Consider the following 26,992-nt stretch of genomic DNA (forward strand, 5'->3'; position numbering starts at 1 on the left):
GTTTGCTATTGCACCTATGGCATACACACACACGCCTACAAGGACGCCCTTGTGTTCGTGCATTCACGTCATACATGCGTGGACAGGACTATGATGTCATCCAATCATAGCTGCTGAATAATGATGATAACCTCCAGTTAAAAAAACTCTGAGTCACTCTTTCTTGAAAATGTTATCTGAGGGGGAGTTTGTTCGCACACGAGGTAGCTCACAAGTAGGAGGCAATCATCGTTTGTCAGCCAATTCAAGGGTTGCACTGACAAATGATAATTACCTGACCCAGCGGTGAATAGCCGCCAGGCTACTCAGGGAATGAGAACAGAGATCTGTCACTGCTCTTAATGGGCAGAGACGCACAAGGGTCATTTGCTCCCTTTTCAGTGGACGGCTAAAGGAATACAAGATAGGTTTGGAATATTACTCTGTGGGATAAAATTGCACTCTTGCCATGTCTGATTCAATACAAACAATCAAGTATTTTATAATAAAAGCAATTCTCAAATGAAATTCTTCAATGACCAATCATGATAACAAGAAGAGAAAACCCTCGAGGAGCCAGGTTAATAAAAAAGGACCTCATTAGTGAAAACCTTTCACAATGCTTCCCAAGAAGCCCATATGGCTGACCCGGGTGCCGCCGAGAATGTGACCTTGGTGTGATGGTAAACGGGTAATAAATCTGGCAGCCGTGGGGACACAGTGTGTAGTTCGTGGACAGTCGGGTCAATGAGGAGGCGAGAGCCATGAATCTAAATTCCACCTGTCTCTCTCTCTCTCCCTTGTCCTCACTTTAAAATGCATTGAAATAATGGCGCTCGGCAAGATAAGAAGCACAATATTTAGGACTTTAAATGCAGCTCACCTTGTCATATGTCACCCCCTGTCTCTCAGCGTCCTGTCAATCACCACACTGCACTGACAAATAAAGTAAAAGTGTTATGAAGATAATCTGGGGGAAAAGGGGAAAAATAATTTGCATAATATCAAAGACTAAAGCATTCAACAATGATGCAGCAGTGCTGTATCAGAAGATAGTGTCCCACATGAACATTGAATGATGAGGACAGACAGTCTAATATGGCACACTGAGACATCAGCTGGTTCAGGATTGAGATAAAGCTCGCTCTGCCACACAGGTCAAACAAACAGCTCTTCCCATATGACTGCTATTAACCTCCGGCTCACACTGCTTAAAGGAAGTGCCTGCCAGCATGTTAGACATATTGGCAATAAAAGTCCAATTCAATCAGAATTTGAAGGAAACATGAGGGCTTATGCTTATTCATCCACGTTGACCACATGTTGGTCGTCAGTTTAATCAGCCCCGTCAGACACAGTGGGGAGTGAGACTCTATTATTTACTAACAAGCGTTCATTATTTCTCCATCCAAATGGATTTTCATTGTACAGATGAGATTAATAATGAGCTTGGTGCTGTTAAAGTGACAGGGAAATCCCTTCTGATGCCTCCAAGAAAATATACTTCAGGAGGATATTTTGTCAGCTGAAGGCTAAGGGTGTTATAACTCTTAGCTGAGGATTTATCCCTGTGATTTTTCCACAGTAGGTTGGTTTAATTTCAGTTCAGGCTTTTCCTCACAATTCAATCCCTGCAAATCACTGCATCCCCGTGGAGCCAGAGATCTGCACTCACCCTCAGTGTGGTGGAGAAGCAGGGAGATAGAGAAAGTGAGGACAGCCAAGAGTGGACCTCTGTCGCCATCTAGAGGAACATGTACAGCGAACTGATTTAACAGACTTTTTTGTCTTTGTGAAATAGACTTTAGATCATTTTAAAAATAAAAATAAATATCAGATCAATATCAGATCCCACATTTACTGTTAGTGGTGGAAGTCAGAGCCAGAACACTTGTCACCGCTCTCCTCCGGTGCGCCGAGTGAACGAAATCAAACACACCCAGCGGCACAGTCATGTGATTGGTCATGAGGAAGTAAACAGGGAAGAGAAGATCCAGAGAGGCAAGTCGTTTTTTTGTTGCAATACATGACTATATTTACATTAAATCACTAAGATGAAGAAATAAAAAACCAGCTTACCGTGATATGGTTGCATCTGTTCATGTGCAGTCGTATGCAGCTGCGGGGCTAGTCAAAGTGGCTAGCAGGCTACATGCTAACGTTAGCACGACCATATAATAAGTACACTCCTCAAATGCTTCCACTTAACCGAAAAACAAGTCTTTTGAAAGCTAAACGTGCATTATAAGTGTGCTTTGATGTGTCTTCCTGGTCTGTTTAAATGTTACAAACACATACTTTAGGACTGCCAAAACTACTATAACGGTAATGCTTTAAAGTACTTACAAATACTTGTCGCACCATATTGCCAGTGATAAAACCGCCATGCCCAAAGTAAGTACTGTGATAGTATTATAAATATGCAAAGTAAAGGTAATACTAGTGTACTTAGCTGTTACCTGAACCCCTTGGGATAATACTTTTGTATGTGCCTCTGTCAGGACGAGTCTGAACCAGGACTGTCCTCTGTCCTCTGTCAGGACAAGTCCGAACCAGGACTGTCCTCTGTCAGGACGAGTCTGAACCAGGACTGTCCTCTGTCAGGACAAGTCCGAACCAGGACTGTCCTCTGTCAGGATGAGTCCGAACCAAGACTGTCCTCTGTCAGGACAAGTCTGAACCAAGACTGTCCTCTGTCAGGGCGAGTCCGAACCAGGACTGTCCTCTGTCAGGATGAGTCCGAACCAAGACTGTCCTCTGTCCTCTGTCAGGACAAGTCCGAACCAGGACTGTCCTCTGTCAGGACAAGTCCGAACCAAGACTGTCCTCTGTCCTCTGTCAGGACGAGTCCGAACCAAGACTGTCCTCTGTCCTCTGTCAGGACGAGTCTGAACCAAGACTGTCCTCTGTCCTCTGTCAGGACGAGTCCGAACCAAGACTGTCCTCTGTCAGGGTGAGTCTGAACCAGGACTGTCCTCTGTCAGGATGAGTCTGAACCAGGACTGTCCTCTGTCAGGATGAGTCTGAACCAAGACTGTCCTCTGTCAGGACAAGTCCAAACCAGGACTGTCCTCTGTTAGGGCGAGTCCGAACCAGGACTGTCCTCTGTCCTCTGTCAGGACGAGTCTGAACCAGGACTGTCCTCTGTCCTCTGTCAGGACGAGTCTGAACCAGGACTGGTCTGGATGATGCCAGACATTCATTGTCTTGCTCAAGGACACCTCAGCTGGGTGGATAAAACTAGTCTGTCCAGTTGAAACAATCTTGAATATCCTGACTTTCTTTTTTTTTCAGCTGCAGTATTCAAGCAGTCAGTCAAAAACACAGGGTCAAGGTGTCGCTGTTTTTGGTGTCCTCCTCCTCCTCCTCCTCCTCCTCTTCCTTCGACCACCATGGTGGACTTCCTGGCTGAGAACAACCTGTGTGGCCAGGCCGTCCTCCGGATAGTTTCAAGAGGAAATGCTATTATTGCCGAGCTCCTGCGCCTCTCTGACTTCATCCCTGCAGTTTTTAGGCTCAAGGATAAGAGCGACCAGCAGAAATATGGAGACATTATTTGTGACTTCACCTACTTCAAGGTATGGATTTGATCCGGGCAGGTGTTTTGGGGGCCTTGGAAAATGATTTATAGTCAAATCTGCTGCATGCTCATATCTAATATCGTGTACATTTTGTAGACTCGAGGAAACTAGTGGTGATGCATGCTGATTTAGATGTGTTCAATATTCAGGCCATTGTTTATTTACTTACTTGGAAGCAAAAGGAAGTGGAGATCATCCCCTGTCTCTGTTAAATTGGCTTTGTACAGCTGCTGTGTGTTTTGCAGGACATAAACATTTTAGGTCTATGCATGATTTATGAAAAATGATTGCTTTGTTTTTGGAACAGCTGTTCAATCAGGTCCCCCCTTTGTTAGGAGCCGCGGCTCCTCTTCATAAAGACACAGTATTGCCTGCACTTGTTTTAAGATGATGCTTGTTTCCAGGGTCCAGAGTATTATGAGGGGAAGCTGGAAGCCAAGCCTGAGCTTCAAGATCTGGATGAAGAGTTTAGAGAGAACAACATTGAGATTCTGTCAAGGTTCTATCTGGCTTTTGAGAGTGTCCACAAATATATAGTGGATCTTAACAGGTAAGACGGCACAAGTCCTTTTCTGGGTTTTTTCCCCCCAGTTGATATTCAGTTATTTCAATTTAAGATTAAAAGTACATACTTCCTGATCGTGATTCACACTCCCTCCCTCCCTCCCTTTCATCCTTTTTATACCCCCCCCCCAGATGATTAGATGATATAGATGTTTTTATCTGATTTTTCTCCTTTCTTCAGATATTTGGATGACCTACATGAGGGTGTTTATATTCAGCAGACTCTGGAGACTGTGCTTCTAAATGAGGATGGAAAGCAGCTTTTAGTAAGTAACACGAATGCAAATCAGTTTGAATGTTGAAGCATTACAGGAACAAGCAAACAACTTCTAAATATCTGTTTGTGATGGGTTTATATCAGAATGAATTATCTGTGTCACCGATTTGCTGATTGAATGTTTTCTTTCTTCTACTGTAGTGTGAGGCTCTCTACCTTTATGGAGTCATGTTGCTGGTTATTGACCAAAAGATTGAAGGAGAGGTCAGAGAGAGGATGCTTGTTTCCTACTATAGATACAGGTGCGCTTGTGACTCACACGCCCACACACACACACACACACACACACACACACACACACACACACACACACACTCACACACTCACACATATATGTTCACGACGTCTCACTGACTCACACGTGCTAAATTCACTTGTTAGCAAGTGAGTTCGCTCTCAGAAAAGTTGAGTCACTATATTATTCTCTAATATACTATATACTCATACGTGCGTTCGTTTCAAATATCAGACAGAGTGAACATTCTAGCTGGTGTAACTTATCTCTCTGATCAACTCTGTGTTTTTGAAATGTGATATGATCAAAATGTGGATACACTTTTTTTCTTCACTCCTCTCACAGTGTTTTCAGATGTTATTTTTACGTAAATATATTAGCCTCTATATAAATATAATGTAAACATGTTCACAGTTGAATAACAGAAATCAATTACATTAACCACAGTGCCACGTCCCCAGAAGTTGCAAATACAATTGAATCCTTTACATCAATAATGGCAAAATTATGAATCAAAATTATGAAACTTTAACCCGTCTCCCGTTATTTCTTCAGTGCTGCCCGATCGTCGGCCGACTCAAACCTGGATGACATCTGCAAGCTCCTGCGCAGCACCGGCTACTCCAGTCAGCCTGGAGCCAAACGGCCCGCCAACTACCCGGAGAGCTACTTCCAGAGAGTTCCCATCAGTGCCACTTTTATAAGCATGGTCATTGGGAGGCTGCGCTCGGATGACATATACAACCAAGTGAGAAACATTTTGAAATGACACAAGTTGTCCCAAAGTTTTCCTTTGCACAGTTTTTCTGAGACTGTTACAACTCGAGTGGGTATAGATTGTGTGAAACGCCCTGGGTTGGACCTAAAATCACATTTGTCTTCCTGTGCGTCAGGTGTCTGCGTACCCTCTCCCAGAACATCGCAGCACAGCCCTGGCTAACCAGGCTGGCATGCTGTATGTCTGCCTCTACTTCAGCCCCTCTCTTCTGCACACCCAGCAGGCCAAGATGAGGGAGATAGTGGACAAGTACTTTCCTGACAACTGGGTGAGACATTTGTAATATGGTGGGAGGTTTCACTGCTTTATCTGCACTGATAGTGTCATGTCAGTAGATTAGAGCTGAATGTAAATATAGTACATATGTTATGGCATGCACTGTATTTTGTTTTGGCACTCACTCAAGCTTCCTGTCTGGTTTCGTCTCATTTTTTTTTTATTGTTGTACTGAAGTATTTGTGTTGTATGTCTGCAGGTTATCAGTATCTACATGGGGATCACAGTGAACCTGGTGGAGGCCTGGGAACCATACAAAGCTGCCAAGACTGCTCTCAACTACACCCTTGACTCTGCTAACATCAAAGAGCAGGTATTAAAACAATTGGTTTGACTTCAGTGTCGCACAGTCTTCAGCATTGCCAATTCACAGTCCCTCAGCGTGGCACCCAAGTGTATGCAGCTACTGATAACTGCGTCTACAAAATTTGCAAATTTCACTCCCCCCTCTGACAAAGATCATCAGAAGTCATCCACCGTGACTGTGCAGAAATTACACAAACACAAGGGTATTAATCAAATCAGTGACTTCAGAGAGACATTTTAAACGTGTCTTGAAAAGTTTGTTCAAAGATATTGAATACAAAGATGCACAGTGTCATAGTCATAGACATTGCCAAGCTTCCTTAATGACACTTTTGGGAGTAATGATTCCTTTATTGTCCAAGATGAAAGACCATATCTCCAAACCACCACCATCACTGTGTGTTTTAGGCCACTCGATATGCAGCTAGCATGGAAGGCCTGAGGCCTCAGGTGCAGCAGCTGCTAAAAGAAGGTTTCCTCCGGGAGGAGATAATCCTGGACAACATTCCCAAACTACTCAACTGTCTGAGGGACTGCAATGTCGCTATCCGCTGGCTGATGCTGCACTCGGCGGAGTCAGGTGAGAATATTTGGCAGATTTTTCCTAAAGGAACTCATTGTAAGTTGGACAAGAATATATAATGAATTTATCCATTTCTAGTTTGTGAGAGCTGGCAAGTTCATATCCCACATTGTTCCAGACTTCCAAGTTTGTGACATCACCTTTGGGATTATGATTTTAATCAAACTAGGTCTTTTTTCTGCAGCCTATGATCCAAACAACAAGCGACTGCGTCAGATCAAAGACCAAGTTTTCAACGACTCCAAGTACAACTCCAAGATCCTGTTCCAGTTGCTGCTCGACACTGCTCAGTTTGAGTTCACACTCAAAGAGGTGAGAGTGAAGAGCAAATTGCCATTCATATTATGGGAAAAAAAAAAACAGGAGGATGGACTGGGTGTTGAGTAGGATTTTCCAGTCAATCTCAGTCATCTCTCAATGATCACTTGTCACGAGAAGTGTCTGGTAATGTGTGTATGTGCAGAGACCCTGCCTTCTGCCTGTTTTCTCTTTTCATTTTGCTTTCTGGGTGTCAACCTAGCAACCAGGCCCCAGATCTTGAGTCAGTGTCCAAAAGAAAGCTACGAAGGGGGTGGACACAGAGCCGGAAAATGCAAATATGGCGAGGCCAAATGGCAAATGGACAAAGGTTGTTCCAAAACGAGAGTGAATTAGGGGTTGGCGAGCACCATGACCCTCGTTGAGCCGGGGGGAAGGCCCAACTTTGAATGTTGTGTTGCCGCAGCCAACAAATCCTACTCATTGTGCTTCAAGCTGCTGTCAAACATACTGAGCTCTCCGTTTAGCGAGAGCAAAAGTGTGAAATGAACGCCAAAATAATTCCAGTGATCCAGCCAACTGTGTTTCTCGTTAGGTGTGTCCGCCCTGTTGTCTATTAGCAGAGAAAGCATATGGCTACTTACCAGTCTGTCATTAGGAGAGGACACACATTTAATGTACTCATTACACATCTCATCTGACTAATCCCTCCACATCCACTCCGCGTCTGTGCCGTCCCTCATCCAGATGTTCAAGCAGATGCTGTCAGAGAAGCAGATCAAATGGGAGAGCTTTAAGAAGGAGGGATCCGAGAGAATGACTGAGCTGGCTGAAGTCTTCTCTGGCGTCAAACCTCTTACCAGGGTGGAGAAAAATGGTATGTTTCACTGTTAGGATGGATAAGGTGAAAGGATTACGCGCACACACAGCAGGAAAAAAAAGTGGTACTCACTAAAGGAACGTCAGCCATGAAGAATTTCACGCTTTGAATGTCAAGGATTATTTTAGTGTTGGAACACAAATGCTTAAATGAGTTTAAGCTTGAAGCTGTTCAGAGAAAACTGTTGAGGCTGGGACACACAGTGGGGAAAATGCATCAAGGAAACACATGTAGTGAGCGGTGGATTACGTTTACATCACTCATACTGCTGTTGTTAGTAGAGAGACACATTTTTCATCCACGGCCACTTGTGAAGAATACCTTGATAACAACAGCACCTGTATTACTCCTCACAGAGAACTTGCAGGCCTGGTTCAGAGAAATCTCAAAGCAGATTGAGTCTTTAAACTACGAGGACTCCACAGCTGCTGGGAGGAAGACCGTTCAGCTCATACAGGCGCTTGTTGAGGTGAGCAAGATGAAGACTTCCCCCCCTGTTTTAATTTTCACATAAGAGTGACATTGCTGATCATCAAGCTTTGATCTGCTATTAACAATATTTGAATAATTGTGTACTATTTTTATTTAGTTTGATTACCTTAGCTTCAGGCACATAAGTGAATCCATTAACAATATATGCAAACTGTAAGAGAACAGGGAGACAAAATGAACTGCTGTGGAATGCAAATATAAATAGAGAAACATCAGAATACATAGTAGAAATGTCTTTTTGGCTCAGTGGATTGTAATGCCCTCGTTTCCTCCCATCTATCCTGCCACAGGCTTTTATAAAATAAGAAACACTGGGTTCTGTTTATTTATGCAGCCATTGATAAGTGTTTACACAATAAGCTAGTCCTTCCAAGCTGCAACCAAATTATCCTCATGAACCAGAATTTGAATAAATCTCAATGCGCAATTAGGTTTTTAATCTTGGAGAAAATGAGACTGCCAGCTGAGTGCCGACAATCCTCGGATGCAGATATGTGATTGTGGTGTTTGCTTGGTCTTCAGGTCCAGGAGTTCCACCAGTTGGAGTCGAACCTACAAGTCTGCCAGTTCCTGGCTGACACCAGGAAGTTTCTGCACCAAATGATCCGCACCATCAACATCAAAGAAGAAGTCCTCATTACTATGCAGATAGTTGGAGACCTCTCCTATGCGTGGCAGATAATTGACAGGTAGTACTGATAAACATTGACGTCATGCAAAAATACTGGTAAAGAAGAGGATGGTAAAGCAAACATCAACAAACCAGAAATGAATCTTTGATAACGCATAGTTCAGTCTGCACAGCAGAATTCAACAGTGTTTTCAATTTTCTGTTCTATGTTTTATTCTGCAGCTTCACATTAATAATGCAGGAGAGCATCAGAGTCAGCCCGTCCATGGTCACCAAACTGAGAGCTACATTTCTGAAGGTCAGGACTTTGCACACATGCTTGCAAGGAGAATAATAGCAGTAAAAATTCTCTTCCTATATCTTTGAACTTTGAGAAGAGTTACCTGTGATGTTAAAAGTGTGTGTGTGTGTGTGTGTGTGTGTGTGTGTGTGTGTGTGTGTGTGTGTGTGTGTGTGTGTGTGTGTGAGACCAGCTGGCATCTGCTTTGGATCTTCCATTGCTGCGAATCAACCAGGCCAACAGCGCTGACCTGCTGAGTGTTTCCCAGTTCTACTCCGGAGAGTTGGTGGCTTATGTCAGAAAGGTGCAGTATATTCAAGATATATTACCACCTGTGGCAGTCTATGATTTTACAAAGATAGCTCCTGCTTCTAATGGTTTTTAGCAGAGAGGATGTCAGTCTTTGATATTTCTTGTGGCACTCACGAATGAACATGGTTTTAAAATGGCTGTTCAAACATTCATCATGACTGCAGTAACACCTGCAGTCATGATGAATGTTTCTACAGCCATCTGTTTTGCAAATCTAGCCCCAAAACAGCCACTTAGTCGATGTGTACCTTAAGATGCCATTACCTTCTAGTTTCGTCAGCCACAGGCCATGTTAATTTATGCTGGAGGATTTGTTCCCATTAGCTGTACACAGGATTCGTCGTCTACAGCATCGTCACCATCTGCTTTTAAAGACTAGTCTTGACTCTTAAAAACAAACCTCTCAAAGGTTTAAGGTATTACATTCATGTTGATGCTCGGTCTGTGTATTTTTATCTTCTTGTTTCCAGGTTTTGCAGATCATCCCAGAGAGCATGTTCACCTCTCTGGCCAAGATCATCAAGCTTCAGATCCATGACATCATGGAGGTGCCCACGCGGCTCGATAAGGACAAGCTAAAGGACTACTCCCAGCTCGGGGCTCGCTATGAAGTAAAGCAACTGTTTGCTTCACAAAGTGCATCAGAATGTCATTGAAGTAATGAAAAAAAAAGATTTGATAATAGGTAGAAAGAGAGTCATCAAGCTGTTCTCTTTAGATGTAGAGTTGTCTTCTGTATTTCAGTCTGAGGAAATCATAATAGCTTTCATTTTTTTCAAACTCACATGCTGCTTTTGATGTGAATACAAATTAGGAAAGAAGGCTCAGAGAATTACTGAAATGGTATTCGTTTGAATGTGTTCGGCTCATATTGAAAAATATTGACATTTTGTCAAATGCCTTGAAGTCAGATTGTTAAAGTTTTTTTTCAATTTGATACTTGAAACAAACCAGCATGGTACATTTCTGCTGGCATTCATTTATCTTTATACAAATATGTTTAGCTTATCCTAATACGACATTGGACTGATTTATTTGAAGGTTCGCTGGAATCTATCTGTCATATTTGAACCAAAAGATCTGCTTCATGTGATTACAGGTGGCGAAACTCACACATGACATCTCCATTTTCACTGAGGGGATCCTGATGATGAAGACTACTCTAGTTGGGATCATTAAGGTAGAACATGTGACAGCATTTGTTAATCTTTTTAAAGGTTTTATACTTTTACTTTTAGCATGATGATAAAGTAATACAATTTTACATTTTCAACAACACTGTGATGCTTTAGGTGGATCCTAAGCAGCTTCTGGAGGATGGCATCAGGAAGGAGCTGGTGAAGAGAGTGGCTTATGCTCTTCACAAGGGATTGATATTCAACCCCAAGTCTAAGGTCAGACTTCAGATCTGCTATCTGTTGATCGCTGAATATTTTTATGTTTATATTTTACAGTGTGTTACCCAGTCTGAATAAGTAATAGAAGCGGAGACAATTCTTCAGGACAAAGAATGCAAACAATTTACTGTTACAGCCCAAAATACAACTTAGACCATCTTTTTATTGGTTCATTCTAATGTATTTGAGGAAAACATGAACTAATGTGTCAGTGACAGTGAAAAATGTTAAAGATGAGACTTCACAAGAATCTTCCGCTCTTTTAGCTCAGTGAGCTGATGCCCAAGTTGAAGGACATGGCTGCCACCATGGATGGGTTCTACAGGTCGTTTGAGTACATCCAGGACTACGTCAGCATTTACGGCCTTAAAATCTGGCAGGAGGAGGTGTCCCGCATCATCAACTACAATGTGGAACAGGAATGCAACAGCTTCCTCCGGTCCAAGGTCGGGCTCAACATAGTAGCATGCTTTTTACGGTTTCTGATCCCATCAGTTTGTCCCTCTGTAATCAGTCAGGTTTGGTTGTTTGTCAATTTTTCAGTACCAGGAGTTCATTGATCGGTTCTTTTCTTGCTTCCAATCAGATCCAGGACTGGCAGAGTGTGCACCAGTCCACCCACATCCCCATTCCAAAATTCCCCTCTGTGGACGAGTCCGCCACTTTCATTGGCCGTCTCTGCAGGGAGATCCTCCGGATTACTGATCCCAAGTATGTCTTCTCGAATATAACGGTGAAATAGAAGAGTTATTGAAATTCTATTAAGTGCTTTTTCTTTTTTCAGAACAACTGATCTTTAGATGTGAGATACAAGCTTCTGTAATCCCTGACAAACACTGGTCTTTTCTACAGGGTAACATGCTACATCGACCAGATGAACACCTGGTACGACCTGAGGAGCCACCAGGAGGTTACCAACAACAGGCTGTTCTCGGAGATCCAGAACACTCTGGGTACATTTGGCCTCAATGGACTCGACCGCCTGCTCTGCTTCATGATTGTTAAGGAACTTCAGGTAATTAGCATACAAAAAGGTCTCAGTCTGTGTGACAAAGCTCCCCAAAGGCTCTAATTGTTAAAAAAAATGAACAAATCCAGATCTGTAAGGGCTTTTATGGCATCTTCAATGCATACCATATGCATACATGAATATATTTGCACCCTTAACAGCTTATGTCTCCCAACAGAACTTCCTGATGTTGATTCAGAGGACCATCCTGAAGGACAAAGCTGTGGTGGATGTTTTCAAAGCCATGATGGGTGCTGTCAACCCAATCCAGGGCATTGTTGGTAGGTATTCATTTAGTAAATCCTACAGCCTGCCAGGATCCGTTTATTCCTTCAGAAGAATCAATTTGTTTGTGTGTGTGTGTAACAGGTAATGCCAGCAAGGTGTATGCTAGTGCTGTGGCCAAAACCCAGAAGATCTGGGGTGCATACCTGGAGGCCATCATGAAGGTACTGGTCCATGATACTCTGTTTTGGTGTGAATAAAAATGTATTCTTGATAACTAAACTCATGTTGAATATATGTGTTTGTTGCAGGTTGGTCAGATGCAAATTCTCAGACAGCAGATTTCTAATGAGCTGAACTACTCCTGCAAGTTTGACTCCAAGCACCTGGGTGCTGCCCTGGAAAACCTCAACAAGTCAGTCAAGTCTCACCTCTTTAGCATACAATTCAGTGTCATGGAGAGATAGTCATAGGTGGTGTGCTCCAAAATGCTGCATAATATAAATGTTATTACTTTGCCACATTACTAGTAGTATATTAAAGATGTAATGTTAATGATTTTGTTGTTTGATTTAAGAAATAAATATGTGATGTGATTTTATTCCTTTACTGATCTACCATACGTCGACTCTCGTCGTGCCTTTGTCAGGTCTCTGCTGGCTGACATTGAAGCTCACTACCAGGATCCTTCCCTGCCCTACCCTAAAGAGGACAACACTCTTCTGTATGAGATCACTGCCTACCTGGAGGCTGCCGGCATTCACAACCCACTCAACAAGGTCCAGAGATTACGGACGTTGCTTCCCACACAGTATTGTTCATGTTTGACAGATGATAATTGATTTCCAGAAACCACAACAAACCGAAGCAAATTTCCTGTGTCTGCTTTCTCTCTCTTTCCGGTTATGTTTCTAACAGATCTACATCACCACAAAGCGCCTTCCTTACTTCCCCTTGATCAACTTCCTATTTATTGTCACTCAGCTCCCTAAACTTCAGTACAACAAAAACCAAGGCAAGGTTTTTTTCTTCTTTTATTGTACTTTGAATGATGAGTTAATAAGTTGTACAGGTCAAGACAGTTTGATATAACATCCATGTTATAGGCTGTTCTCTCTTACAGCTGAATGTACGTTTTAATGGAGGCTACAGGCTAGAAATGTAGAAAGCCACTCCTTGGACCGTGGAGGTTTAAGGATTTCTTGGTTTAATAGTTATAAACGATGCTGTGGCTTTTCCTTCAGTGTGCCAGGCTGTATTCACATGTAAATAACCACTTGAATGATGTCTTGGTTTTTTTTTCTCTCCAGGAATGACCTGCAGGAAAGCCACAGATCCAGTTGACTGGCCTCCGCTCGTGCTCGGCATGCTCACCCTACTCAAGCAGTTTCACTCGAGATACACGCACCAGTTCTTGGCTCTCATTGGTCAGTTCATCCGTTCTATCATGGAGCAGAGCACAAGGTAACAAAATAGATTTTTCTGCACTTCTTTTTGTGTAGTTTTGAATATAACATGTTGTTCCTATTTTTTTTTGCTTGACCCGAATGCTTTTTTGAAATGAAATCCTGTAATGGCGTTATGGCCTTATGTTTGCGTTTCCATTTGATCCCGTCACAGTCAGAAGATCCCTGACATGCCTTCTGATGTGGTGGGAGCTCTGATGTTCCTGGAGGACTATGTGAAGTACACAAAATTGTCACGCAAGGTAGGACAACTTTGACCTTAGTTATGCCTCAGTCTTGTCAAAATGTGGTAAATTACAACAATTTGCATTCACTGGGTGTGGCTTTGATGTCTGACGATTGTACCCATACGTTTAGTAACTGTATTGTTATACACTTAGATGGTATACTTTGCTGCTGTAACAAACAGTTAATCATCAGCACAACGCCCATAGTCGCATTATGAGACTATAGACATGTTAAAGCACAATGTATTGCATTTTTACTCTATGTACTTTTGGACAGTAACGTGTTTTGTCTTTATTTTCTGTATTTTTAAGGTGGCCGAAGCCCATGTGCCCAGTTTCGTTTTCGATGAGTTCAGAACAATATTGTGAAGATCTGGATGAAGCATTTCATCCTGCATCATAATGCTTTTGTTGCTATAGGCTTTTTTCACTGCAGACATTTGACTTAAGCATAGGTGTGTTATCAATTACATTAACGATCACTTTGTTTTATTCAAGTGTTCCACTAACCCATGACAGTGTTAAAGATAGCCAGCATGTACAATACCAAGCAGCTAAATGGAGTTCAGTCATTTTATATTCACACCTGTGCTTCAATGTCTACCTTTTGAAAAAAAGTCTGTTGAAATGTTTACTTACACATTTAATTGACCATTAATGTCTTAATGCACTAATAATAGATTGTACATAGATAGAACATTTTAATCGCCTATTCGCCAACATTATGTATTATCACTTTGTGCCATTTCCAAATGTAATTCAGTAATAAATACTGTCGTTGATAATATGTTGTGTTGTGTTTCTTCAGTTGATTGCGTCTGTTGGTCAAGGCTTTTATTTTGAAAATCAGTCAAACCTGGAAGTCGAACCTTAACTGCCGTTGTAGTTATTTTCCGCGGGTGATTTAGTTGTTTTCTTGTAATATATTTCACCTTTGGCTTTTTAAATCTCCAAATAAGAGTCTGTAAAGCGAACGGAGATAAATAAAGACACTGCTACTTCACTGTCAAGCAGTAAGTAGCTCGTTAATTAGCCAGTAAAGCTCACCAGTCTTATCAGAAGCAGGTAACGTTAGCAAGCTAGGCTAACGTAGCTTAGCTTAGCTTAGCTCGTTGCAGTGCGTCTGTGCCTAAACGGATACCCATCGTGATGTCTTTTAGCGCCGTTCACGGGACGCTGTCGAGCCTGAAGTCATGTCAGGCAGACATCCTGACGGGAATGGACATAGTGACGGATGTGGCCATGGACCTGGCAGAAACCCAGGGTAAAGATTGCAAACAATAGTTACGTTATGTTTGTCACGCTCACTTCCTTTGCTGGACAATAGTCGACCTCTTTTAGTTGTATTATTTGTGTCTTAACGCTAAGGTTACCTGATAACGAGGAGTTTTCCCAGCGTTCCTGGTTTTTGAATGAATAAGTGGTGGAAAATAAAGAGAACGTGCATGTCGTTACAGTACGTGAGCAGCGTTACCATTTTGAAGGAAGTTGCTATTATATTATGTGCTGCTATACAACATTTCAGAGGGAATAATGTGCTTTTTACACCACATTTAAGTGGCATCTATAGCTGTATGTGTTTAAAAGAGGTGTCTTTTACAAACAAAACACGATAAGAGATAAATATAAAGCGTTAGTAGGTTAAACTACTCAACAGTATAATAGTTTAAATAATCCCCACCTCATCAAGTACTGCTTATATGGTGATTCATCAATGATCATGCTACAGTAATACAATGATTTATTTGCACCAGGGCACCATTCTGCCCGATGAGTCCTTGTGCTTTTGAGTCATCTGTTGCTTATACACTTTTATACATACATATTTTGAATGCAATTAAAGTGTGGTATTGCTACTCTTAAGATTGCTCTTGTGCTGTTGTGTTACAGATGAAGAGGGGAACCCTGGCATCAAAGAGATGGAGGCCATGATTCTGGAGTGTGCACAGCTTGACAGAGAGATTAACTACTTTGTTAACATTGTGCGACAAGTCACAGAGGAGGTGAGAGAACCTGGTGCGGTCTAATCTCATAAGTGGAAGACATCCTTTCCCCTTATACTGATTGAACAGGTCTGCTTCAAGATGCGTTACTGGGATAAGAGCTTGGATGTACAAAAAAGTGCATATCGATGATTGGTTCTTTGAAAGGTCATTCAGCACTCATTCAGCTCCTGCTACACTTTGTCCACCCAGATTTTTTTGAGTGGCAAGACTTAATGTCAAAGTGTTGGTTTTAAATGTCAAGAAAAAAAACTGAAGTTGATTCATTGTTAAGGTCAAGGTAATAGCCTTATCTACTTCCATTTCTGTAGGTTAGCAACCAGCAGCCAGAGGCCATGTTCAGCCTCTCTGCCAAAGTGAAGGAGCAGTTCACAGAGACAATGGCCAGGCTCTCTGACGCTGACCTGCAGAATCACCAGAAAGTAGTGGCCTTCAAGGACAGTGTAAAGAACTCTCTCAATCAAGGTATGGCCAAGAAAGATGGGATTTATGCACGTCTTTGTACCTGGGTGAGATATGGGTATGATTTGTATGCGGCTGTGCAACATAGGCTGGAGTAAGAGTTTGTGAATGGTAGACTATGGTGAACACCAAATCCTTCATGTCGATTTTTTCTTGTTTTTTTTTGTAGTAAAATATATATATATATATATATATACACACATACCACCAAGTGGGACATTTTGCTGTATGCCATGAATATAGTTTCAGCCAAATGCACGTCTGTCTCGCTGGATTATCTCCTGCCTTCTTGTCATCGATCCAGTTCATCACTTATTACTGTAATTGGACATTTGCAAGAAACTGTATGAATGTTGTGTTTTCAGCCAACCAGGAGTCAGCAGATAACACGGAGGAGCTGGATGAAGACATCGCTGTTACACAGAGCCAAGTCAACTTCACCTGCCCACTCACTCAGGTACTGTAGACCTCTCCAGCCTGCTAATATCTTATTAGACTCATTTACATATTCCCATTAAATGTTTTTTCTTATTTCAAAACATTTCCTTCTTCTTGCAACTCAACTTGATTTCTAACAATAACGTTGATATCAATGTCATCAAAACATTAAAAAAAACACCATGATTTGATGTTTTAGCAGCTATGTTGCACTTTGTGCGTTTTATAACACCACAGTGTATTTTTATATTCAAGGTGGAAATGGTGAACCCGATGAAGAATAAGAAGTGTAACCACCACTATGATGAAGGGGCCATACTGGGCCTGATCAAAACAAGACACAGCCAGAAAAAGAAATGCCGGTAAGACACTCTCCCTTGGAGGACCGTTGGGGAATTGAGTCAGGTTTTGCAGCAGTAAACAATCGGTTAATTCACATTTTCTTTATTATACTGCTTTGATGTTGGAATTAAATTAAATATTGCGACTCCTAAAGGAACGCTGATGAAATCCCAGCTTATTCATCTCGAGTCTTGACTGTGGTGACCGTAAACGCACAATTATAGCAGCAACACTCAAACGGGCCGTACTGTGAGCAGGTGTTTGACTGATGAAGTGCTGTTGTACTTGTAAACCACGCTCATCCTCCCTGAAGTGCCTGACAGTATCAATGCAGGGATATATTTCTTTGAATTACACTTGGTCACATTTGTGTGTGTGTGTGTTTAGATGCCCTTTTAAACAATCTTTCTCTGCCCCGTAGCTGTCCCGTGGTGGGCTGTGGGAACACTGACGTGAAACAGTCGGATCTAATTCCTGACCAGATGCTGAGGCGAAAAATTCAGAGCCAAAAGAGAAACAGCAACAGGACATAGCACTCTTTCACATTTAAATGGACAGAATCATTCATCAAAAAATCTCTGCCACGGTTCTTATTTGTATTTTTAGAAAAGGAGATTGTTGGCTGTTGTTTTCATCAGTACATCTAGTTGTTAACCTGGTTTTGCCTTTGTTCTTGGACAAAGTTTATGTTCTACAGATTTGTTGACGCTGCTGTGTGGTTGAATTAGAATTTAAAAAGTGACAATGTGTTTGTATTTCAGCTGGAGCATTTTTTTGTGTACTCCCGACTTGTTGATTGTAAATAAAAGATGCAGACTTTTTTCATAAATTAATTCTACCAATCGTTTTGTAATTGGGAGTAAATCGTTTTTCTATTATGTTTACATGATGCAGTGAGTTGATGGAACCACAAGAGAGCAGTGTCTGCATGACGACACATAGGTCATGTTAAGAAATACATTTTTCATCTCTGGATTGTGTAGTTTCTGCTCCAGGTGTGCTGGTGGGTTAATAAATGAGTTGTGACGACTACTGGCAACTATAAATCCAGAAAGTGCATAATATTAATCTTTCCTCAGGTCAGCAAGCATATATGTGTATGCTACAACTCATGAGACAAGATTAATTAATAGATCCAATATTTAAAAAAAACTGTTTATTGTAATTGGAAATCCTAAAAACCGAAACATTTTGTGAATGAGCCATAAACGACACATTCTGTAGCAATGAACTTTGCACTTATGTAATTAAACCTCTCCCTTCCAGCCTGCTCTCGCCCCTTGTGAAGCGTCTTTGTTCCAAAGAGAAACAAACAAAGGCTGTGTTGAGATGAAATAGGTGAAGCTAATCTTTTAATAACCTTGCATCAGCCATTTTCAAAAAATCTCTAATTGCTCTTCCCCTCTGAATAGTGCGTCACACAGCACTAAGAGCATTTAGCCCGTGAGGATATTAACTGGCAACAAATGATCCACAATGTTGACGCATTCATTCCTGCACTCTACTTCATTTTGCAAAGTAATCGTGTTTACAGCACAACGTGAAGTCACAGGTAATTTAACAGCAACCGTTCAATTTGTGGAAAGTGCACGCCAACGCGCACCAGCATTGCATTCACCATATCACAGGCAGAGCCATTGAGCTGTTTCTTTGGAGGGAAGCAGCGCTGTAAATATTCTCAGAAATTCAGGCACAATATTGTACTGAGAAAAACTAAACCCAATCAATTCCCTGTGGATGTTTGCTTTCTTCTATGTTTGATCTGGAATTCACATGAATCTGTTCAAAAGCTCCAAGAAGTAGGTGTAATGGCTGCCTGAGTCTCTGTAAGCCTCGGTTTCTGGCTTTGTCCAAGGAGGATTTTACCTTTTGGCAGCAGGTGAACATAGGCTCATTTTGTGGCAGGAGTTCTGGCACAAAGCTGGATGGAGAGGGAGGAGAACAGCAGGCCTTGGATCAGAGTCGTACTCCAAAAGTCGGCTTTCATTCAGGTGTCATGCTTTTCTCCCACTGCTTTTTATTTTTGTTTTATCCAATCAGTTTGACACTCCCATCATAAAAGGAGTGGTTCATTGTGCCTTTGACAAACTGCCCACACAAACTCCCCCTCCCGAGTGAAGAAAACAATTTGCTGTAGACCACAGTTAAGCTGCACCAGATCCTAAAAGAAAGCACTATGGATAGTGCAAAAACAAAACAATGTTCAACGTTTGCTGCACTTGCATGATGATCCTGTGTTCCTCCTCACTGTAAATTGCAAACTTGGAATGTGCCTTTTCACTCATATTTTGAGGTGTCGCAGTATTAAAAGCACACAAATTAATCATCATAAATTAATGATGGCTGAATTTAATTTAGCGGCCTTGGTTTCAGGGTGCTGCTATTGTGCCTGCTGGCTCGCTGTCAAACTGTTAAGACTTCCTGGGATGTTTGAATCGAACAGTCATTGTTCATGTTAGGTCAAAATGTCTGCTGTATTAAAAAAAAAAGGTCAACTGTAAAGTTTAATTTAGGCAGAGTGAATTTCAGTGATTCATACCAGTACTGTTTCGATGTCCCCGCTGGTATCAGGGATGTGGCTCTGTGGCTCAAAATGTCCAAATCCAGGAACAAGTTAATATAGAACATTAAAAGCAGCACATTTTAATTTTATTGAATAAACAAACTTTAGCACTTTAATTTTTGAAAGAAAGACAGAAAATAGTAAACAGCATTAAGTCTTGATTGGAAGTATTTTTCAAGTCACACAGATTTCTGAGTATGGAGACGATGCAATATCTAACTGGTATACCTACTGACTAAAACTATCTTTTTGAAAGCAGATTTCCTTATTCAAAAATATGGATGTACAATCCAGATATACTGTAGGTTCTATAGAAAATTACACGTATGGACATTGTGTTTGTGTGTATGTGTAGTACTGAGATGTGGATTTATTGTAGTGTAATAGTACACTTAAAAAAACACCCCACATCTCCAGATTATAGAAGTAACATACTGTGTGTATATAGATGAATTAAACTTAAGATAGAATTAAACTATTTTTCTTTATTCATACTGTACCCTTACTGTGTGTTGTAATTAATATGAGGGTGTAGTGTGAGGTGTGCAATGTCTGTGTCTGTTTGATGGTGTGTTTATGTCTTCTTAATTACTGTTTTATTTTTTTTTTTATCAGTTTTTGAATTTTAGGGTGCCTTGTAAGATCTGGCTAGGGACAAAAGAGGGAAATTAGCATTTGAAGCTTATTTACAGCAAGCAACTTGTCTGTTAATCAATGAGCATTGTCCCTATCAAATCAATACATTTGAAAATGTTAAATAATAAAATATTATTACAATAGTACAATAGTTTACTTTGAAAGAGTCCTTGAAATAATCTCTGTAAGTAGATGTTTCTCTACTTATTTAAGGACAGTGGAGAATGAATATGTTAATGAGGCGTAAAAAGGGCGTACTGTCACTTTAAATGACAACACCTCCCAGCAGTCACCGGGTCCTGGGTGAGTTTCGTTGCAACAAACAGCGGCGGTTCATACTACAGTCAGGCGGCACAGCAGAGCAAACCGCACAGGAAGGAGCAGCCGCCCGCTCGGTCCGGAACCCCGGTTCTTTCGCCGGCGTGATACGGCAGCCTGCCGCGTGAGACGGAGCTGAACTGTAGGTGAGTCCGTCCGCTCTCCAGATACTTTACTGTCGACTTGAGAAAACGAACCGGAGTAAACGGAGGAGGACTAACATGACGGCAGCAGAAGTGTAGCCGGTGAAAAGTAACCGTATCCGTCCGCGAGTCGTGTGTGTGGAAACCGAGCCAACAGGTGTGTCAGGTCGCACCTGTTGGGAATGAGCAGCGCGCCTGGTAGTTTGACTTGCAGACTGGCTGCTGATTTGGCTCTGAACCCGCCGTTTGAGCTCCTGTGTTGTTTATTTGTGTGCAGGTTGGTGTTCGTCCAGAGGATATAAACAGCCGGACATGGATTATTGGTGCCCGTCTTCACCGCTTTGGATTTAGTTGAGACGCGGCACAAACCCTGCGCCTCCTTCCCACATCTCCTCCCCGGCGAAGCGAGTGCGCAACGAACAGGTGGATCCCGTTTCCGTGTTCGGCTCGATCGGCCCTCCTCATCAGCGCCGACCTGTCACCTTTATGGGGAACCAGGTGGAGAAACTAACGCATTTACATTACGCAGAGGTGCCGACGTCGGACCCAAATGGGAATGGGTTCGACCCGGACGACGACGGACCGCGGATCGGCGTCTCGTACATCTTCTCCAACGACGACGACGACCAGGACGACGGTTTGGACCGCTTCTCGTCGAACAGCCACCAGGTGAGCCACGAGGAGAAGCCCTTCGACCCGCAGGACGAGCTGGCGTGCGCCATCTACTACCGGGAGGAGTGCGCCTACGAGACGAACGGCGGGGCCGCCGCGCACTCTGCGGAAAGTCTCCTGAACAAGTGCAGACCGGGAGACCTGTTGGAGTTTGTGACCACCGGACAGTATCCCCACTGGGCCGTTTACGTCGGGGACTTCCAGGTGGTCCACCTGCACCGGGCTGAGATCAAGAACAACTTTCTCACCGACGTGAGCCTGGGCAAAAAGGGCCGGATAGTGAACGGCCTCTACAGGTACCGCGCGCTCCCGCCGGAAGTGATCGTGCGCAACGCCTTGGACCATGTCGGGTCGAGAGACCGAGAGCTGTACTGGAGAAACTCTGAGTGCTTCGCCGCGTGGTGCCGCTTCGGCAAACGGGAGTTTAAAATCGGAGGGGAGATAAGGATAGGGAAGCAGCCGTACAGGTTAAAGTTGCTCTTCTCGGAGAAGAAGAGCCACGTCCTGGAGTTTCAGAGCCTGGAGGACGTGATCATGGAAAAGAGGAGGAACGATCAGATTGGCAAAGATGCCGTGATGCAAGAGCTGGCCAACCACTTGAACACAACACACGAAAACAAAGAGGAGCATTTTGTCAACTAATATAAATGGTGCGTTTTGGAGCTTAATGTTCAATGGAAAATGCACTTTTTCATGCGGGAAAAGTCCTCAGTCAACCCGTAGGAGATCCGATTCTGGGCATGGGTGCATATGTGCCACAGTGCAGACAAAATCCAGTCTGAACAGGGAGTAACAGTTCAACATTTCCTCCTCCAGAAAAGAAGGCCCTGACATCTGGGGCGACACTTGTTTCCCTTTTCAAGTGCACTAGCATAGTAGGTCACAAGGGTCAAGAACTACATTCCCCGAGATGATTTGCCTCGGAAACAAATGAAAATGGTTTCATGAGCAGAAGAATTACATTTTACACGCACAACCCAAGATGAAGTGACTTGTTATGGTGGGTACATTTGCATCAGCTTCACCTGCAGTCTAATAATTGTGTGGTTGAAGTCGGAATTGAATATCCCCTAATTATATTTGTAAACCAAGTAATCTTTGCACAGAGGAGCGAACCTTCTCCAATGTACATGTACCTGTTGAGTGCTGAAAGCTCCTGTACAACTCAGGCGACAGTGATGGATACAGATCGGACGAGAGTCGACTACTCGCTTTAGTTATTGTGTGTAAACCTTGAGGATGCCCTTATGTTGCTTTATATCCAATCATCACACAGCTTTACCCACCTCTCCGACTATTTCCTGAACACAGCTATGACTGCACTTTGACTGATTCAGCTGTTTCAACAGTTTATTTTTTTGCCGAAAAAAAAAGATGTTTGTATGAAGGAATATGGAAATAAATATATATTTGAACAGTAAAGTTCTTATTTATTTATTTATTTTTTTAGTGAAGTGTTGGAACTTTAGCATTTAAACCATGAAGAGAGGTTATCATACATACTGACTAAACGCTGCAACATACACACCTGCATTGTTCAGCACACGAGCAGCCACATCATCACAATCCCAGTTCACGCCCTGAAGGAGTCACAGTTCTTCCTGTTCAACCAGTAACATCCCAGCTTTATGGTTTTGTTGCATGGTGAAGACGGTTGTCTGCCTGACAGTGAAAGCAATTAATTCTGCCAGTTTTGATCTAAATATTTGCCTCAGAGCATCCGCTTCCCCCAAACTAGTTAAATATCAGCTTTGCTTGTGTTAAGTTGTTCCAACTGTGCTGGACATGTTGCTTTGTTTACACCTCTGCTGACTAAAGATAAGTCAACTTTGAAAGTTGAGCCACAGGCCCAGAATGTTCCTCATTTTTGGCTGTTTTTCCTTCTGCTGGCTTCACAGCAATAAATTCAATTTCTGTCAAAGGTGCAGTTTTGTTTGTTTGTTTTGTTTTCTTCTTTAACAAATCACATTCTTGTTTAGATTAGAAATATAGTGTTGGATACAATTCCACTTTTTTGTGAAATTGTGATGAGAAACAGACCATGTAGGTCATTTAAATATCAGTTTATTAGAAGTGGATGCAAAATTGAGATACCTGTGACATTTTCTTTGGTGAGCAATAAAAGCCTGTGGTATACTTTACAGTGCGTTCACATACAGACAGGCTGCAACGGAAATTACAGCAAGTTCTGAGGTTGTTTTGAACAGTGAGACGTCTTGTTTTTTCTTCTTTGTTTCAGAGGAAGCTGATGACTCCTTCATAGCCACTCATGAGTTACTCTGCCTGTTTGTTTTCCTCGGTTAATATTTGCATGGAGAAAACACCGGAGTCATTTTTGCTGCAGGTAAAGTCCCACTGGACCCGAAGCCGGATCATCATCAACGCTGGTACTGAATAGGAAAGCTGCCGGACACATTAGCATTTCTTCAATCCTCTGGCCTTCCACAGTGATGAAATCAATATTGCATGTGTGTGTGTGTTTATGATAATCATGTCACTTTTAATTTTTTTCTTAGCAACAACATAATCCGAGCAGCACTGGCTGCAGCACACAATGTTAAAGCAGCTGTCAGTAGAGCATACTTTATTATAATATTAACTCACATTCCTCATCATGTCAAACAAGGCTTTGTAATCTGATTTGATTTTCTTTCCACAAATGTGTGGGCTTGCTGTGATCTCTACCATGAGCTATAAAGAGGTAACATAGAAGATGCATAATGAACATAAAGCTGGTAAACGGGCATCATGGTGTCAGCTGAATTAATCTAAATCTCATTGTGGTTTTATTGTGCAGCTTGTCTTAAAGCTGCCCTGTGGAGTTTTTAAAGAAGTTTACTCGCTAACATCTACACTGTGTATCTTTGAGGTCCTGCATACATGTTGGATGTATTTTCTTCCTTGCATATAACATTTGCAAACCTGGAGACCCGCTCATAAAAATCTCCACAGGGTACCTTATTTAGTTTGTCACATTCAGTTCAATAGCCCAAGGAAGCTGAGGCAGTGCATCCCTGATTAAACTCTTAACTACTTCAGAAAAAGGCCACCAGTGTGATGTGAAACCAAACTCGATTAGATGCGACTTGTGAGAGCGAGAGTCATCTTTTACTGTGACACAAAACGCGTGCAACCAGAGGAAGCTTTGGATTTTGACATATTGCCTCATTCATATCAGCCTCTTGGCCGGCGAGTCTGTCATGTTTCCTTTGGAGGATTGGAAGAAAGCCCACACCCCTTCAGGCAAAACTGGCAACGTTACAGAAGTTGGATGAGCCAGACCTCAAATCAAACCCACCCTGTGTTTACTAAATGTCATTATCTTAAAAAACTTCTTCCCGCACGCAAACATGTTGGAACTTCAGGGGAGTGTGCTCATGAGGAGATTCTATCTGACAGGCCCACAGGAAGCTGCGGTACATTTCAGATGTGGCCTCCAGCCACCGAGAGATGGTTATCCATGTGGGACAAACATTTGTGTGGCTTAAAGATGGATAATTTAAGGACATTTCACGATTCCAGGTTGTGTGTTCGAGTAGAATCTGGATCTCACTTTGGGGATTTTTTATTAGATTGCCATTTTTACGCTGCTTTGGCTCGAACAGCATCTAACTGCTAAGGTTTCAGCCAATAGATAGGATTCCTCTTTAAGCGCCAAAGAATGGGTTTTATTGAGTGGCTGTTGGCAAAGAGAGTGTCTTGTTAGATAAGATAGTCAAACAGATCACTAAGATTGCACCAGCCTTTGATTAACACTGCCATATTGAATGTTTCAATTATTTTTTGTAATCCAAATTTTGCCAGCACTGGTGCTAAGAGTAGAGTCGCCTACTCTTTGATAGAATTTCCAGTCATGTCGGGTAAATGAAAAATAGAAAAATGAATTTGTTTCGTCACCTTTTAAGAAAACATCTCCTACAGATGGGACAAGGGCCTGCATTTTCACTGCCCACTCACCTGAATCATGTTTATGCTCGCGTTGGAGAGACGGTTCCATTTCTGTGAATTAGAGAGAGTATAATGAAACGCCAAAATTAACTACAGCACATTCATTAACAATTATTGATCCACGCTTATGCAACCCCCCCCCTTCCCACCCCCATTTTCCCACACTGTAACCTTTACTATAAGCTCCACCCACCTGCGTTGGGTGAGTAATATATATGGGACCGCCACCAGTTTGACTTGGACTGAACTGTGTTTACTGTTCATTTCAGACTGTGATTCTTTCTTGTCCAGGCGTGGGATGACCGTTTGTTTTTTCAGCCGCACAATGGCAAAGTCCATTCTTTCACAGTTCCATGGAGATTTCCGGTTGCTCCCCTTTACCGAAGCAACAGTCCCATAACCCAGTTTTACGCTGTTTGTGCTGCACCTGCTACTTTTCAGGACCCACAACAATTGAATATAGTTTGTATGCTAACACGCAGACTGACAGGCAACCAATGTTCCCTTCCTGCTTCTGTGATTTCTTTCACTTTTCTCTTGACAAATGCGGTTTCGTAGACTCAGCAGCAGGCTGTGAAGGTAAAGCCTCTGTTAACAGCTAGGACTGGGGAATTGCTGAACCTAGAAATGATCAGTTTAAAGACATCACAAGGGTTCAAAGCAAAGGAAACAGGAATACCAATGTAGCAGGCGCACCAAGCGTAAGACTGTAGCTTTGTAAGACCATGTAGGAATATCTTTGATTTGATCATCGTGACGAGAGGAAGGGCGTACATTCTTGATGAGGAGCTTGTCAGAATGGAATCGGGACTCTATTCTCGTTGGAGCCGTCATGTCCGGTCAGCCGAGGCTGTCTGGTTTACATAAGCAGAGCCAGACAACAAGAAAGGGTCCGAGGAGAGCTTCAATAAACTGACCCTGTTTCTTTGGCTGGTGATGGATGAATGAGCGGAAAAAAGAAAGGAAGAGGGGGTATGGGAGGCTGGAGTTAAGACCCGAGAGAGAGAGAGAGAGAGAGAGATTATTAAACCCTTATACTTGAACTGAGATGTGACTGAGAATTGTTGCCTCAGGCAGCCTGACCTGTTTGTCACTTCAATTATTTATGTCTGATTCAATAGCTATCAACATTCATCAGAGAATCCTGCATGCCCTTCATCTTCAACGATACTGGGTTATATCTCGTCGTAAAAACTGTAGTACGAAGCTATAAGCTGTAGTCCAATAATGCAAACAAACGCTGCAAGAATTTGACTAGTTCAGAGAGTTTAACTTGTCCTACATTAAAATAAGATCTAGGGATTAAGGGAAAGATTTGGGATTCTCTTAGATTCTCACACTCGCGTTTTGGAAAAGTGTCGGTTTTGTGTGTGCAGTGTGCTTCACCTGCATGGCAGCCAGAGTCGTAATCCCCCGACAGTCTCTTTTTTGGCAATTAATGGAGCCAGCCTACCCTCGCGACTCTCTTTTCAAAACTTCCTCCCAGATCCCAGGGAATCAAGTTAGTGCTTATCTCCGTTCTCACACTTCCTTCATTTCAGTTCGACATTGCTGTTCTTGTGCACTGTGGCAGTTTAATTGTCAGAGCTGGGTTTTCTTATGCCCACCAATAAAAAAAATTAAAAAAATGGTAACACATTATGTTGTATTTTCTTCCTTGCCTCACTCCTTCCTTTTTTTGCTTCCTTATTTCAGACTCACAGTGACTAAG

The 26,992-nt window shown here is 42.3% G+C and overlaps 3 protein-coding genes across 5 annotated transcripts; all 3 read left to right on the forward strand.

Annotated features, from left to right (window-relative positions):
• The first annotated feature begins 1,941 nt into the window (after positions 1-1,941).
• Positions 1,942-14,504, forward strand: washc5 (WASH complex subunit 5). The gene is made up of 29 exons (XM_084027140.1): positions 1,942-1,980; positions 3,274-3,557; positions 3,965-4,110; positions 4,306-4,390; positions 4,543-4,643; positions 5,192-5,384; positions 5,530-5,682; positions 5,890-6,003; positions 6,405-6,576; positions 6,764-6,891; positions 7,585-7,714; positions 8,074-8,186; positions 8,732-8,898; positions 9,063-9,138; positions 9,314-9,424; positions 9,903-10,043; positions 10,532-10,612; positions 10,725-10,826; positions 11,096-11,275; positions 11,416-11,540; positions 11,682-11,844; positions 12,017-12,119; positions 12,208-12,287; positions 12,375-12,478; positions 12,713-12,842; positions 12,982-13,078; positions 13,374-13,527; positions 13,684-13,771; positions 14,069-14,504. Exons 2-29 carry the CDS (start codon positions 3,372-3,374, stop codon positions 14,123-14,125), a joined length of 3,480 nt encoding a protein of 1,159 aa, XP_083883266.1. The 5' UTR covers positions 1,942-1,980; positions 3,274-3,371; the 3' UTR covers positions 14,126-14,504.
• A 123-nt stretch (positions 14,505-14,627) lies between these two features.
• On the forward strand, positions 14,628-18,189 carry nsmce2 (NSE2 (MMS21) homolog, SMC5-SMC6 complex SUMO ligase). 2 transcript variants are annotated; one of them, XM_084027143.1, is made up of 7 exons: positions 14,628-14,769; positions 14,917-15,020; positions 15,647-15,759; positions 16,071-16,224; positions 16,587-16,678; positions 16,915-17,021; positions 17,423-18,189. In XM_084027143.1, exons 2-7 carry the CDS (start codon positions 14,975-14,977, stop codon positions 17,532-17,534), a joined length of 624 nt encoding a protein of 207 aa, XP_083883269.1. In that variant the 5' UTR covers positions 14,628-14,769; positions 14,917-14,974; the 3' UTR covers positions 17,535-18,189. The 2 variants fall into 2 exon arrangements, with proteins under 2 accessions (XP_083883269.1, XP_083883268.1); XM_084027142.1 differs by having other exon boundaries at positions 14,635-15,020.
• Positions 18,190-20,513: 2,324 nt separating this feature from the next.
• lratd2b (LRAT domain containing 2b) lies at positions 20,514-23,188 on the forward strand. Of its 2 annotated transcripts, none has more exons than XM_084027524.1 (2): positions 20,514-20,664; positions 20,939-23,188. In XM_084027524.1, the coding sequence occupies exon 2, from the start codon at positions 21,148-21,150 to the stop codon at positions 21,973-21,975; it is 828 nt and encodes a 275-aa protein (XP_083883650.1). In that variant the 5' UTR covers positions 20,514-20,664; positions 20,939-21,147; the 3' UTR covers positions 21,976-23,188. The 2 variants fall into 2 exon arrangements, with proteins under 2 accessions (XP_083883650.1, XP_083883651.1); XM_084027525.1 differs by having other exon boundaries at positions 20,538-20,660.
• The last annotated feature ends 3,804 nt before the right edge of the window (positions 23,189-26,992 follow it).

Source organism: Eutrigla gurnardus, assembly GCF_963514095.1.
Source record: "Eutrigla gurnardus genome assembly, chromosome: 14".
In the NCBI taxonomy this organism is placed as follows: Eukaryota; Metazoa; Chordata; class Actinopteri; order Perciformes; family Triglidae; genus Eutrigla; species Eutrigla gurnardus.

Excerpts from the sequence above, each read along its gene's own strand:
- washc5 (XM_084027140.1), top strand. The coding sequence starts at position 3,372 with ATGGTGGACTTCCTGGCTGAGAACAACCTGTGTGGCCAGGCCGTCCTC. Across the intron at positions 11,845-12,016 it reads TGATTGTTAAGGAACTTCAG|AACTTCCTGATGTTGATTCA; the intron begins GTAATTAGCATA and ends GTCTCCCAACAG. Across the intron at positions 13,528-13,683 it reads ATCATGGAGCAGAGCACAAG|TCAGAAGATCCCTGACATGC; the intron begins GTAACAAAATAG and ends ATCCCGTCACAG.
- lratd2b (XM_084027524.1), top strand. The coding sequence starts at position 21,148 with ATGGGGAACCAGGTGGAGAAACTAACGCATTTACATTACGCAGAGGTG.
- nsmce2 (XM_084027142.1), top strand. The coding sequence starts at position 14,906 with ATGTCTTTTAGCGCCGTTCACGGGACGCTGTCGAGCCTGAAGTCATGT. Across the intron at positions 15,021-15,646 it reads GGACCTGGCAGAAACCCAGG|ATGAAGAGGGGAACCCTGGC; the intron begins GTAAAGATTGCA and ends GTTGTGTTACAG. Across the intron at positions 16,679-16,914 it reads TCACCTGCCCACTCACTCAG|GTGGAAATGGTGAACCCGAT; the intron begins GTACTGTAGACC and ends TTTATATTCAAG.